The sequence below is a fragment of the Apteryx rowi genome, unplaced genomic scaffold (genome assembly GCF_003343035.1).
Source record: "Apteryx rowi isolate R43461 unplaced genomic scaffold, aptRow1 scaffold_814, whole genome shotgun sequence".
NCBI lineage: Eukaryota > Metazoa > Chordata > Aves > Apterygiformes > Apterygidae > Apteryx > Apteryx rowi.
Window position 1 is genome coordinate 122505 of NW_020451110.1, and position 14459 is coordinate 136963.

The window sequence follows — 14459 nt, forward strand, 5'->3', positions numbered from 1 at the left end:
GTCTGTGCTTCCTGTGTCAAAATGTTTTTGGAGATAGTACTCAGTCACACATTAAAGCAATTACAGGGTAACTTGTCAAAGGATCTTAAGTATAAGTGATAAGCAAGATTTCAGCTTCTGAATACTTGTGTAAAATGAATCAGTTACTACACTTTTCATGAATTCCAGACTGATGCAGTGGAATAAAACATTTTGCAAAGGGTCAGGGATGCTTGTAAAACATCCCTTGATTTAGCATTGAAGTATAAGTATTGAAAAATAGTACTTATTTGAGAACTGTGCATACTTTTGTTAAAACTAATTTTATTAACAATACATCTCAAGTTCATATATGTATAATTTACAAGAATTCTGCAGTCCACCATTTTGAAAATTGGGAGTCTTGGCATCAAAACAATTTTTGACTATGTATTTTATATACATGTTTCTATATATTCATGCAGGTCCTAGCTCAGTAGAGTCTTGATGCAGTCATCTAATGTCTCTGGCAATATTAACTACACAGACAAGTACAGATCACTAGAGACAAAATTGTCTTTCATTTCTAGATATTATCAGATATAATTTGACCTCTGTCACAGAATGACAGGGAGGACCCACACAATGCTAAGACAGCAATCATTGTTCATCATCAGCTGATGAATAATTCTTTAGATCAGATGCTGTCCAAGTAAAAGCAGCAGACACTTTGTAACCCCCGCTTTCCTCCATAATCCTCTCAAACATTGCTTTAAGAGTAGTTCATGATATTCTTACCGGACTTGGAGAAGGTGTGAGGATGTAGTGATTTAATCACAGCAAAACTGCACTCTGATTATACACTGCAGGCAAATATTTCTTAAATCTCTAGGTCAAAATGCACAAAAATACTATATGGCTTCCATTCTGCTCTCCTATAAATGGAGTTTCACTATTTCTCAGTTCACTGTAAATAGGTCCAGTGTATTTCAACAGTGTATATGGTGTCATACTTTTTAAGCAAAGGAAACTTCAAAGACAAGGGCTTTTTAAAGATATAATTATTAGTTTGCCTACCACCAGGGAAAAGTTAGGGAAAAGGGAAGAAAAGGACAATATTTTATGAGTGACTTCATAAGGAGGGAAGAAAATTTATTTTCTGTCCTGTAGTATTTTGATAAAACTAACAAGTGGAAGTCTTCCAGCTTTCCATTGCTGTTCAGAACTGTGATCAGGGAATTTGCAATGTAACATCCATTTCTTGTATCCTGGATTGCTTTTTACATAAACAAAGATGCTGACACATAAGTTCTATCACTGACCCATCCAAGTCATAGTTTAATACATTGATATTTGCTCAAGTTCATGATCCATGTATTTCTGTAACAGGAATGGCTGGTTTCATTGAAGTATCCCTATTTGTGATTTCTCTATATAGTAAAATAAGACACAATGCATTCTTTAATAAGAAAATTAAAAGTGAACAAAACCACTCTCGTCATTTTTTAAAAATAAATAACTCAACCTCCTTAAGTCCTAATAATATACTTTACAACAATAAATATTTATTATGTCTAGAATTAGTGAGCTTAATATTGCAATATTTGCCTGGCCTAGCACTCCATTAAGGCATTGTTCATGTGCGAGACTGAGATACCCAGAAGTACAGTGTTTAACTGAATAAAACATATCTATGTTCATTAAATAGCCTTCTCACACGGGAAAACTAAAAACATACATTAACAAAGTTAGCAAACACAAAATATTTCCCGAAGAGATTGCAGCAATGAACTAGCATCTAAGTAACACATTATGTGTTTTGATATTAGATCACTGTTTCACAACCAGATCACTGAAAGAACTCTTCCAGTTTCAAAGTCAAGAACATTTATGCAGAACATCAAGCTCTTCAAAAGCTTAAGACTAAAAGATAATACAACTGACTGTGAGAGAGGCAGAAAGAGTATCAGCTACCACAGTTTGAAGGAGCAAAACCATTCCTTGTTGACTAATTCCTTTCTGAGTTACTTGAAATGTTGGTATATAAAATGATCAAGTATATGAATTTCATATAGTCATAAGGGGGGTTTTTTTAAGAAAATAATGAAGCTGTACCAATAGCAGTATTTTATACCCACTTTTCAGAAACATAAATGAGAACACAAAGTGTGTAATGCTCAATCATAATACAGATTGCTAATCACGTTTAACAATGGAATTCTACATACCATTAAATGGAAACCCTATTGAACTCATTAGCAAAATTCCCATTGACTTTAATGGAACTAAGATTTCACTCTTGGTAGTAGAACAAATTAATGTTTATATTCAGAACAGTTACTTCTCATACAGCACAAATGATGATATACTACCAGTATAATCACAATTCCTTTTAAAGAAAAAAATATATATTGTAGCTCAGCATATTCCTGAATGAGATCAGAATCTGGACTGTATGGCATGAACCATCTCTTTCTCCAAATCTACACAGGGTCCAGGGTCACAAGGTTCTCCTGGGGAATGTCACATATAATGAAGCAATAATTCCAAGAAGCATATTAGTTCGAAGGAGCCAAAGCAATGATAATCCAGAAGTCTCCTCTCCTACTTGTACATCGGTGGGAAAATATTTACTTGTTAATACTTTTATCCATTTGACTTGTTTCACCCTTGTTTAGGTTCTGCATATTTCAACAACAGAGGTCCACAACTGAAAGTTGTTTCAAACTTCTCACTTCTTGAAACTTTAGTGGAGTGTTTGGCGGGACATTGGAGAAGCTGTTCGTGATGTTGTGTATATTTGGAAGCTGACCCATATCTGCATTCACAGTTTTGACAGAAGAGCACAGAACCTGGGGGTAAGGGTGGGAGAGGGAAGGAATGATAATTCTGAAAGATATGAGATGAAATGCTGAGTTCTTCTTTGGGCAGCCTTCGTTTAGGCATGGGCATGTTACGGTTGCTGGTTATCTTGCTACTGGGGGTAAAGCATGCAACTATATACAAAAAAATATATAAAAGCTATCAGCTTTTTGTTAGAGGAAGAAAGCTCTTTCATTCCATAAAAAGGGATTTCTTCATTCCATAAAAAGAGATCAGTGCCTCAGAGGAGGCTAGAATTAAGGCAAAGGCAGATCTGTTTACACAGAGAGTGGCACCACGTTTTCCCACTTCTGAATGATAATGAATCATTTTAAATGAAACCCTGCTCCTGGAATTTCTTCTCTGAGTGGGGGATTCCACTCAAATCATTAAGACCCTGTGTTGTAATAAGATCTGCTTGCAAGGAATAGGGCCTGAGATAGTTTTATATATCTACATTTATGTCTATATGTATACACACACACACACATACACACGCACGCACGTACATATACAGTCTCAAATATGCACACACATATATATAAATATATATATGTTCATATGCAAAGAGACAATATTGAAAACCACACCAGACTTTGAGTGTTATCGCCTTGTCAGAACCATTTAAACTACTATCTACACAGTACATATTGAAACTCAACTTTAAGATTTTTTATTTTTATGTACAGTTCATTTTTTTGTCTGGAAATAAAATATCTAAATACAGACAGACTGTAATGTTGTATATGTATAGCTTTCAACAATACTTTAGCTGAATAAATGCTTTGTACATAGTTCTGTCTTTCAATGGAGTTTACAGTTACATTGATAAAATGGATTCCTCATTTCCTTGATTGTTTTTAACCAATAACAAGCAGAGAGACAATTACAAGTTAATATTAATAAGCAGCTCAAATAACACTGGTTAAATTATGTACAATACAAACCATTCATACAAATGAAGACTAGGATATTGATTTTGTTACAATATTTTGTAATAAAGATAAGACAGCCACTTATAACTTACATGTTCTCCATCAGGCATTTTCCCTCTTAGTGATCAGTTGGAGAGTTTTTAAGTAGCTTAGCTGGCCTAAACTCAACCAGGTTTAAAGAATCAGAGCTTAAAGAGTCAGAGAAACATGAAACCAGAATGTCTGCCCACATGTAAATTCCAAATGTTTGCCCATCTTTACTAGTAACAGGCTCGCTCCACAGAAAAAGAGCCACCTAACACCACCTTGAATGTGCCTCCTGTATGCTGGAAAAAGTCACTATGCTTTGTTGTGTTCATATAATAAGGAATACTGAACTCTAGACACACTTTTTTCCCCCCCATTTTAACAAGCATTTACTCCTACAGTATTATTTACCAGGACAGCTACTCCAAGCAGTAGAATGCATGAATGGGGATTATTGATTGGCACGTACTCAAGACTTTCAAAGAGATTTCCATAACAGTCTGTGTTAGAAACCATTCTCTGTCTAGTTAATCCATTTTGCTTGGTGATAGGTTATCCTGAAACCTTATGTATCAGACAATGAAAGCTCTCTTAACAGGAATCTCAATAGATGTGAGCTGAAAAGAGTGTGTGTCTCTGTGTATATGTATGGTTTTATTTCAAATCCATAGTGAAATACAACTAGATTGATACATGGAGCTGACTGGGCAAAAATTACATTGGATTGTTTTCCACTAACGTATTTGCAGCCATTTGACACCAGCAGCAGTGGGTAGACACATTCCAGGCAATAGATGTGGCCTTCTTCCTCGAGGTAACAGCCCTGTCACATGGCCTCTTTTATTCCCCAGGCTTCAGTCTCAGACACACGTTCCTCCTCACCCTGATGGGAAGTAGGGTGTGTCACTGTGGTAGTTGTAATCAGGACACACCTTCTGTACTAGTTTATAATCTGTACTATAAAAGGAAATGTAAATACAGATTACTTTAAAGGGCTTGGAGCAGAGCCATGACACGTGACTCTGGGTCTGCTCCTGATAACATGTTTTTGAAGGGTCATAGTTGCAGAGTGTGTTCTTGGTAGCCTTGTCAACCTTTTCGTACTCAATTCGACAGTTAAAGGACTTGGAATCTTTGGCATCAATCACTGTCTGTTGCGCCAAGTCAAATTCCACTATTTTTGTGGGGGGCACTAAGCTCACGGATACATTCCCTTGACCAGTGGAATTATGCCTGAAGTAAACACTAAACGTCCCATTGCCATGGTCAACGATTTTCCCGGTTATTAACAGATTTAGCTTCACAGTCTTGATGTTGGAATGAAAATCACCCCAGCCAAACATTTTCTTAAATTTCCCAGTCTTGACAATGGGCCGTCTCTTTGCTCTGGGCCGAGGCTCTTGCAGGTCTGTGGAGTTCCTCAGCCAGTCCCAGAGGTCTTGTTCAGAATAAGTTTCTGGGGCATCATATCGCAGGTCCAAATCTGTATCATTTTCCTTTCCACGAAAAGTCTGTGACAGCAGTCGGCTGATGGACAAGTCTTTGCTACTTTCTGTCCATATGTGTTTTAGTGTGGATTTGGAGCTTCCTGATTTTAGAAGTTCTGTTTTTCCTCCATTTGTTAAATTTGCACAGGTAACCTGAAGAAGAAAGAAGGGAAGAAGAAAGAAAGGAAATATTGAGATATGTAATATAAAATTCTCATTCCCACCTGAGATCAAAATGATCAAAATTCAAAATTAACAAGAATTTTTTTTTTAGGAGAAATTTAATTATATTCTCTCTACTTAAGTAAAACAAAACCAAAAAGTCTGTTTGCCTCTTCTTTCCAAGTGGTTATTACCCAGTTCTTCTCTGCCAGTCTTTTACATTGGCCTCCAGAATTAATCCAGAACATTCATTTTATTTTTCAGCCTAAAAGCTACTTCTGTCATGATGCCTGTAAAAAGTCTTCAAGTAATGAGTATATAATGAAATACTGCAAAAAGCAAGGTACATAGCCATGTCATCTGATTTTCAGTTCCATTCCCCTCCTCCGCTCTGTATGTGACTTTCACTGGCCGTTTCTCATCTCAAACTGACATATGCATGCTTGAATATTTTGTCTACACTATGACTGTGTTTTCTGCCATGAGCGTCACATCCATTTATTTTTGCTGCCCCCAGATTCCACTGTCAAGATGCTTTGTTGGTGGTGCCAGCCTGACCATGCTCAGAGTCAATGTCATTATAAATCTAGTAATATCAGTATATATATATTCCCCAATCCTTTTGCAAGTACACGTTGCCCTGTGTTCTTGACTGAGACCTTCAGTCACAACTATAATATAAATAATAGAATAATAAAAGTTTTAATGAGTCCTGCATCGATGGCAATAAACATACTGTGTGCTGTAGCTGCAGTAATTCAAGAGGACTCACAATCTCTTATGGTCCCTTACAGAATGGCTACTGATTCGCTTCGTCTGTTTAGTACGACATGCATTTCTCCTTCCTCACTTCACTTCTTTCTTCACACCTTCCTCCTCAAACCAAAGTGATCTGTGCAAGACAGACAACCACTTGTGTATTTTCAAGAAAAATAGGGCCATCAATTTAAAAAGTAACCATAAAAAACCTGCAAAACACATTTTAGAAAAAGAGGAACTCCATGTCAGAGCAATTTGTCATATTTATTTTTTCTCTTTGCCTTAATCGTGTGGAAAACAGAGAACAGATGCAGCCTCACAGCTGTCTAACATGCAGCACTGGTACAGTTCTGACAGAGCGCAGCAGGGAGGCCTGGAATTGGCAGGGGGCAATGGGTGGAGGGGGGGATCTGCGACACCCTTAGTCCCATTCCCCCTAAAAAACTCTCACCAGACACGTGCTGCATTTTTTAACAGTTGAACTGTTCTAAAGACGCCATCAAGTCTCTCATTTCCCTTTTCATAGCTACACAGCTCAGTCTGAATATGCATATTTTATGCCTCTGTGGTCTGGAACTGAATTATGTGCCCCTATCATAGTTGCGATTTTATCTTTCTCTTCACTTAAAAATGAATTGGGTGTATTTCCAACCCAGGAAACTCATTGGAAATCAGCTAGTATTTAAACCATGCCCCCTCCCTACTCGTACAACTGGAGATATATGTCACAGTGGATATCTATCACAGCATGGCCTTTTCATTTCCTAACCATCATGGAATTGAAGCATGCTTTCATTAATTTCAGTACTCTCTCAAGGTCAGTTGAAGGCATATACATAAAATCAGGCTAAGTTGTTTTAACATACTGATCAGATAGGAGGTATGCCCCCAGCCTTTTACAGTAAACAAATAGGTAAATAAATCTGTCACATCCCATGCTGTATCTCCCCAGAGCATTTCAGGTTGGTGGGTCAGTAAAGGTAATAGATAAAATGAGAGTTTTATTTAGGATTTTGCCAAAGGGATGACTTTCTCCTCTTTTGAACAGAGGGAAGGGTCATCACAGCCTAGCATTCTGATAGCCAGTTTGTAGCTGCATCTTAGCATCAACACAGTGAGCCAGGAGAGAATCTGCAATGAAATGCACTGATGGTGCACTGGTTAATGAAGCATCAGTGAAGATGTCACATGGAGAGAAAAAGAGTCTCAGAATATAATTGTGCAGTAGCATATGGGGAAGAAACACAAAATAAGAGGGGAAATGTGGTTAAAAGGAAAACTGTGCCTGTCTAGCATGAATCTGTCAGCCTGCTATGAATCTAAGCAGTTAACTAGCAGAGCTAGTATACCTGCAATCTGTAGGTAGCAAGTAACAAACTGCTTACCAATCTGTTTTGCTTTGCTCACAGCTTCATTTTCCTTTTTTTTCCTTTCTGCATCCAGTGATTTCCATTTCATAGGATTACACGACAAATTCCCATGTAACAAGATATAACAGTATAAATACTATTTAAAGAGAAGGTCTCTCTATTTTTAGCTTTTAGCTGCATAAAACTAAACACCCAGGAGAGGAAGTAAGTATTTTCTGGAATACTTGCTGACTGATCCAGTGTGTGTGTTTTTAAAAGCAGTGTATCTCATACAAACGGAAAATTCAAATTCCATGCATACTATACTGTTTCATATCTGACCTAACAAATGCAACTGATTGTTACTGTCATTGATTTTGTAATACCTGAAAGGTTTCTGGTCATGCAGTTAGCCCTGAGACCTCTGTTTGTGATTTTCAGTGTGGATAACTGGCTGCATTCATGATTAAAGGCCTGAATTTCCCCTTCTTGGTAAAGTGTCTTTGTAACGACTAGAAAAAACAGCCCACAAGGGTTAATAAAAAAGCTCTAGAATTCATTCTTCACTACATTTTCCAGCCAATTGCTTTTTCATATACTGTTGGCATACTATATACTGTAGAAAATAGCTATGTGTATCCTCAGAGATTTTGCCCACCCAATAATACAGAGCATTGTTGTATAATAGAATTGCTGCAAAAGCAGCAGTTATTTTCACATGAAATAATCCAGTTTTCTTCTACCTGTCTTCATTCCCACCACAAGGCTGTAATAACACAGAAAAGATCTTGCAAATCCATGAGATTCTGCACTTGGTAGTATGAAAGTTAATTTACTGAAACATAGATGGATTTTAGCATGAAAAAGGGGCCAATTTAAAAAGCCTAACGAAGAACTAAAACACTGAACAGCTCAAATTCTACAGTGACTTTTCTCCTCTTCTTTGAGCATATAGGAATATAATTCAGAAACATGCATACTAACCATACTGATTAATTCACCATAACCAGAGTTGCCTTCTCCTCCATGGCCAAGTGCCAGTCCCAGTCTGAGATTTACAGCGCTGGTCTATTTACCTCATTTTCAGTAACAGCACAACTCACTGGGACCGTTCAAACTTGCACAAAATTGGGGTGGATATGGGTATTTCTCCCTATATTTAGATTATATAAACTTACAGAGATGGCAAGTACCGAGATTTATATCTGTTTCATGGTTCAAAAAATAAGTAGCGTTATTTCAGTTTCTGTCAACTGAAGCTTTCAGGATTCAAACTCATCTGTTACTGTGGATGTATACAGTGCCTACCATGGTAGAGTCCCAACCATCATTTGTAGCTTTAAGCTTTACTGTAATGAAAAAAGTAAGTGTGAAATGTTGAGAAGTTTTGCCCACCACAGTGCTGTATATTAGTGTTGTAAAAGGGCTGAGGAGGGGGATTTCCTCAGCAAATGAATAGTTAGAAGTATTTTTGAATGATGTCAGCAGCGTCCATATAGAACAGTAAGGAGTAAAAAAGATTTAGAGATGCTATCCAAAGCTACAAATGTCACTGGAAAAGCACTCAGTAAGCATAATGGCCTGACCTTTGGTTCAGGTCTTGTATTTTAATGGAAAATATGAATTTCCTCTACCCAGTAAAGCTTATTGATATAAAGAAAGTATAGGGAGCTGACTGCCTGGTAATTCTTTCCCCATGAACAATGACAAATTGCTGTTCCACTGCTTCTTTCACTTCTAGGAAGGAGTGGAGACAGTAGTTTCACTGAACACAGTATCCCAAAGCTTTATTAAGAGAGACACGGGAATTGATCTGTAATTCAGTTTTCCCTCCATTCAAATACAATACTCCAGTCATTCTGAATCTTCCTTTTTGAGGGAGAAGACATTTTTACAATGATGTTTAACATCATTAGATGTTTTTTAATGAACATGTATATTTCTTTTAGGAGTTATTTGCCTCAAAAACTCTGGGGTTCTATTAAAAGATACTCAAATCTGAATGCTTAGTTAGGTCAAACCTGAACATTTTAAGTAGAGAAAACAAAGTTGGACGGGGTTCTCAGGAGGCCACCAAGGCCTCAAGAGGCCATTTAGGTCTTCTCCTCTTCCCAGTGTAAAATCAATGACAGATTAACATTAAATTAAGATTGATCAATTTGAGATCAAGAAAATAATCAGAGAGGTACAGAATGCCTCTTGATTTCTTACTCTTTTCCTTTTATTCTAGCTCTATGACAGCTCATTACATATAATTACTGCATTGGTTTTGAAATTATGTATTTATTCCTCTAAATGTTTGACTACTTAAGGGCAGATGGAAATGTAAACAAACAATCTAATACTCAAGGTAGAAAAACTCTCTCTTCAGGTAAATAACTAATCAAAAAACAGCATTTTTTTTTGCTGGCACAGCATGGTAAAAATTTGGCAGCACTGTGTTTGCATATTCACCGTACACAGGAATGTAGAATTTTCTTTTCTTGGCCAGATACCTCAGATACTGCAATAGTAGTCAAGTACTGAATTATATAACTGTAAGTTGGACTATTATCAAATCAGGACAGCACTAAGAAAATTTTAGTTGAACCCAGTTTATGTGCAATTAATCCTGTCTACAGTTTGGCTGGAGGAAAATCTGGACCTAGTTTACTATTCTACTTTAATCAACTGTTCTTCCTATAGCTATCTAAGCTATCTAAGAAGTTACTAGTGTCAAGGATAGAGTTTATTTAGTGAATACTTGCCAGACAAGCCAAAGCTAATATTCTACCAACATTTGACAGTAAACAAAGAAATTGAGATTGAAATTTGATGGCGACATGATTATGACAGGAAGAGTAAAACACAGTTAAGGACTCGCATCTATTACAAATTGATACTTTGGAAAGAAAAGACAAATGCAGAAAAAAACATGTATTGATATTCCACATAAGCAGGCCTCTTTTTTTTTTTTTTTTTTTTTTTTTACTTACAAACCTTTTTGCTACGTAACAAGAAGAAAATAAGCATGTGGATTGGTGAAGTCAATCAAAATATGCAAACTCTAATGAATATGACAAATGGAACAGTAAACCCTGATCTGCTGTGTCAAATGAGAACACAAAAATGACTATGAAGGATCAGCCCAAAGCTTCATTTAGAAAAATGCCCTGTCTCCAAAAGCAGCTAAAAGAGATGCTTGTAGAAGACTAAAAGAGGTCAAGCAGATAATATTCCCCTAAAATTTTCCACCTGCCAAATATTTTTAGCTTCTTGAGCTAGATATGGTTTCTCTGTATGTGTTTTGCTTCAGTAATTCTTAGTAGATTGCTCTTCCATGCATTTGTCCACTGTCCCCTGACCCTCTGTAAAATTTTAACTTCCATAACGTCCTTCACCAATGAGTCCCATGGCTCTCTTCCCGCTTTCTGTCTGTTTTGAATCTGGGTCCTGCTGCCTTCTTTTGAAATGGAAAATGGAAAAGAGTCTCTATCCATGTTCCCCGTGCTACTCCTTACCTTTTTGTTGCTGCTACATGCACTTTAAATATTTTTTCTACAAATATCAGTGTGGGAAAATTGATGATTTCTAGCTACAAAAAGGAGCCTGCTTCTAGACCAGTAGAGACACTATTTTGTTTAGGGACATTATAATTCTTAACAACTGCTGATCATCAAATATTAAGATATTGCAGTAGGCTGTTCTGAAACAGAAAAAGAACTAAAACAAGCAACATTCTTCACAGTGCTCTTCTACAAAATGTAAGTAGCCTCCTGAAAACTAATAATTGTAATTCTAATAATTGTAATTCTAATAATTTTCAGTAGATATAAAGCTGATGCAGCACCTTGAATGCTTGGCTTCCCGTGAGAATACTTTACAATGGCAATGTCAAATTTAGTTTTAAAGTCTCATTTCCTCTCCCTTGCACCCATATTGTCTGTGGGCTAAACTGGGGTGTTACCAGAAGCCGTATGACTGGTGAGTAACAGACTGATGAAAGAAAGTGGCAGCCTGCCTCCATATTTTAGGAAAGAGTCAGAACATATTCTGTGCCAGCCCTGTCCATGATCTAGAGTAAGAATCACCTCACTGATCACTTCGCCTGTCTGAAAGGCAGTTGCTAGGTCTAAACTATTCATCTAGGTTTACTCCATAATCAACAGAGAGAGAGAAACAGAACAAACTAGCTCATCTTTCTCCATTGGCTGTTGATGAGCCTTCAAGGATTGAATAAATGCCCATCATCTAAATGCCTAGGGGTATGTAAGAAAAATCAGACCTGTGATGCATATCACCTGTGATTTTGTCAGGGTAGTGTGGAGACAACGCAAAGACTGCAGGCTAGCAGGAGTACAATGTTCACTCTTTCTAATCCTTTATGAAATTCTCTAGTTGTGTTCAAGTTCACTACTCCCTATACATTTATGAGCACATTTATGAGCACACTCAGGCCAATGCTGTGTTACTTGTGCAGCAAGGTGTACAGTCTTGGCAATATTGTCCTTTCTTTTAGATGTAAGAAATTTCCCGTACAGAAGTTTTCCTTCATAAACAGTACAGCTTTGTATTTTCCTGTTGCCTTTTTGGATTTGATTTGATCATATAAATCATTTTCATAGGTATTCAAAATCTGAAAAATAAGTCTCTTTTAGCCTGCTTTTAGACTAGTGACTAGAACAAATGTTTAATGACTAAGTCTTTAAAGAGCATTTAAGCATCTAAAGATATAGATAGGCACTTGAAATCAATCAGACTGTGATTATGGAGACATTTCTTCTGGCAGCAGTGCCCTAACTGATATTTCTCTCTTCCTCCTTTTTCTCTACTTCCCTTTCCCCATGCTGCCCTCTCAGACGTGGCACTACAGTTCTCTATAAGAACCCGTGACTTACTTTTTCCTTTCATAGACTTCCAGAGTGGAAATCAGACTTGGAGTTAAACATTCAGGCTCCTCTGTGTGCCTGGAGAAAACTAGTCATTGGATCAGAAGCCAAAACCACTGATCCACAGCAAGAGGCCGTGAAAAGCCAGGCGGAAGAAACATTCCACCCTTCTTCTGGAACGTAGGTGTGGAGATTGAAAGAAAAGAGTGTCAGCAGTGCCAAAGAAGGGATCATATTGTTTTTCTTCAAAAATGTAGCTCCCAGAGAATGAGGAGGTGGTTGTCATTGTCAAATTAATTTAAGAACTTGAGAAAATTTCCAAGTTAAACCAAAAATTCATCTAGTCCGTGCAACGTTTCCAACAACACCTAAAATTTGATTTTTTTGCAATGAATACAAAAGCAGGGAAAAAAATATACAGCACTTCCTCCAGAAAATCTTTCCCATCCTCCAACCCTTTGCAGATCAGGGACTTCTCGAACTGGAATGGTTTACATGTATTTAATAATCTTCAACAAATATCACTTACATGAACTTGTCTGTCTATCTCTGAAATTTCTAGCATCCAAAGCACCCTGTGACCAGGTACTCCGTCACTTCACATTGTCTGAGGAACCCTCTCCTCTTGTTCATTTTGAACCAACAACTTGCTAGCTTCATTTGATGTCACTTAAGTTCTTGCCCAGCAGGATACAACAATGCCTAGTACAGGAGCAGCATTTTTCTAGTGGGGCTCAGGCTGGAGCTTGGTGCCTGGATGCTCAGGTCAGGCTTATAAAAGTCTATAGCTCAGAATAGCTGGCACCAGGGGAGCTTCCAGGTGGAAAAAAAAAAAAAAAAAAGAGGTAATTTCTGAGTTAAAGGTTCTTCCTGAGCTAGGCAGCTCCAAAGGTGATAGTAGGGGGATAGTGTTGGATTAACCATTTTCACCCTTATGTCCTTACAATACACTTAGGGCTAAATCCTAAACAGGTGCTAGGTGAGTATTATTGGTATATAATGACATACTGAAAATTCACTCAGTAAAAGCACTTTTGTAACTGTGTTTTTGGAACACAGTGAAAATGTATGAACTCTCTCTGCTCAATTTATGGGCCAAATCCTGACCCACCACTAAAGTCAATTGCCAAACTCCCAGAACAGCAGAAGAAGTATAGTGTGGTATTATGTAGTTTGTTTTCATTTTCTTGCCTAGTAATATAATTTTGGCAGAATGGACACTGTTTGGCATGTAAAACATGTCATTTCTCTTTCGATTTAGAAAACATTATACTGTTGAGTATAATAGTCTGTGAACTGAAGGACCAACTGAGTTACAATACACTGTGAAAATCATCATATTACAATTTTACAGCTTTCTGCTTTTTGCCTTAGAAGTGGAGGAATTCAGCCCAAATATTTCTAATGGTAGCGATGCAAGTGAATTCATAAAGATTTGGAAAGGATTGAAATGTAACTGTATGAAATATCCTATTAACTCTTGTCCTGTGTTTTACATTTTTAGAAAGAATTTAAACTAAACTCTTGAAGCCTGCTGCCTATGTTGTCATTAAAGATTTTTTACTTCAGTGGATTATGACTTTTGAAAATTCACCCRGCTCTGTTCAGCAGGGGATTAAACTTCCATGGAATAAATTAAAGTGGGTTAAAAAAGTCTAACGGAGTTTTAAGACACCTGTATTATACCAATATCGCAGAGTGCTGCTAACTTTGAAATGAAAGTCTAACTAGGTAAATAAATTTTGTCAAGGATCTATTGCTCTCATTCCACATTCTTATAAGCCTTCTTTTATTAATATTGGCTTGCCATTTTCTGCATACATGTAGAAAGTAATATTAAATAAAATTAGATTTTATATGAAAGGCCACAGAGCAACATTTTAATCAAAAGTTGTACTGTAGTTTGCTTTACATATAACACACCCTGAAGGAAATGTCCTTTTTATATGGCCAGGCATATCTTCTGAAAAAGACTATAGTGTGCTCTGTTCTGGTTAAATGGAGGCTATCCCAGTACTCTATAGTGGCAAAGCCACTGTGCACTATTAACAT

At 37.1% G+C, this 14459-nt stretch overlaps 1 protein-coding gene across 1 annotated transcript in view; it reads right to left on the minus strand.

Moving 5' to 3' along the window:
- Positions 1–3470: 3470 nt before the first annotated feature.
- NXPH1 (neurexophilin 1) overlaps positions 3471–14459 on the minus strand; it is a 144646-nt gene continuing 133657 nt past the window's right edge. The window contains exon 3 of the mRNA XM_026089460.1: positions 3471–5422. Coding sequence (XP_025945245.1) covers positions 4661–5422 — 762 coding nt within the window. The 3' untranslated portion in view covers positions 3471–4660. The remainder of the gene's footprint in view (positions 5423–14459) is intronic.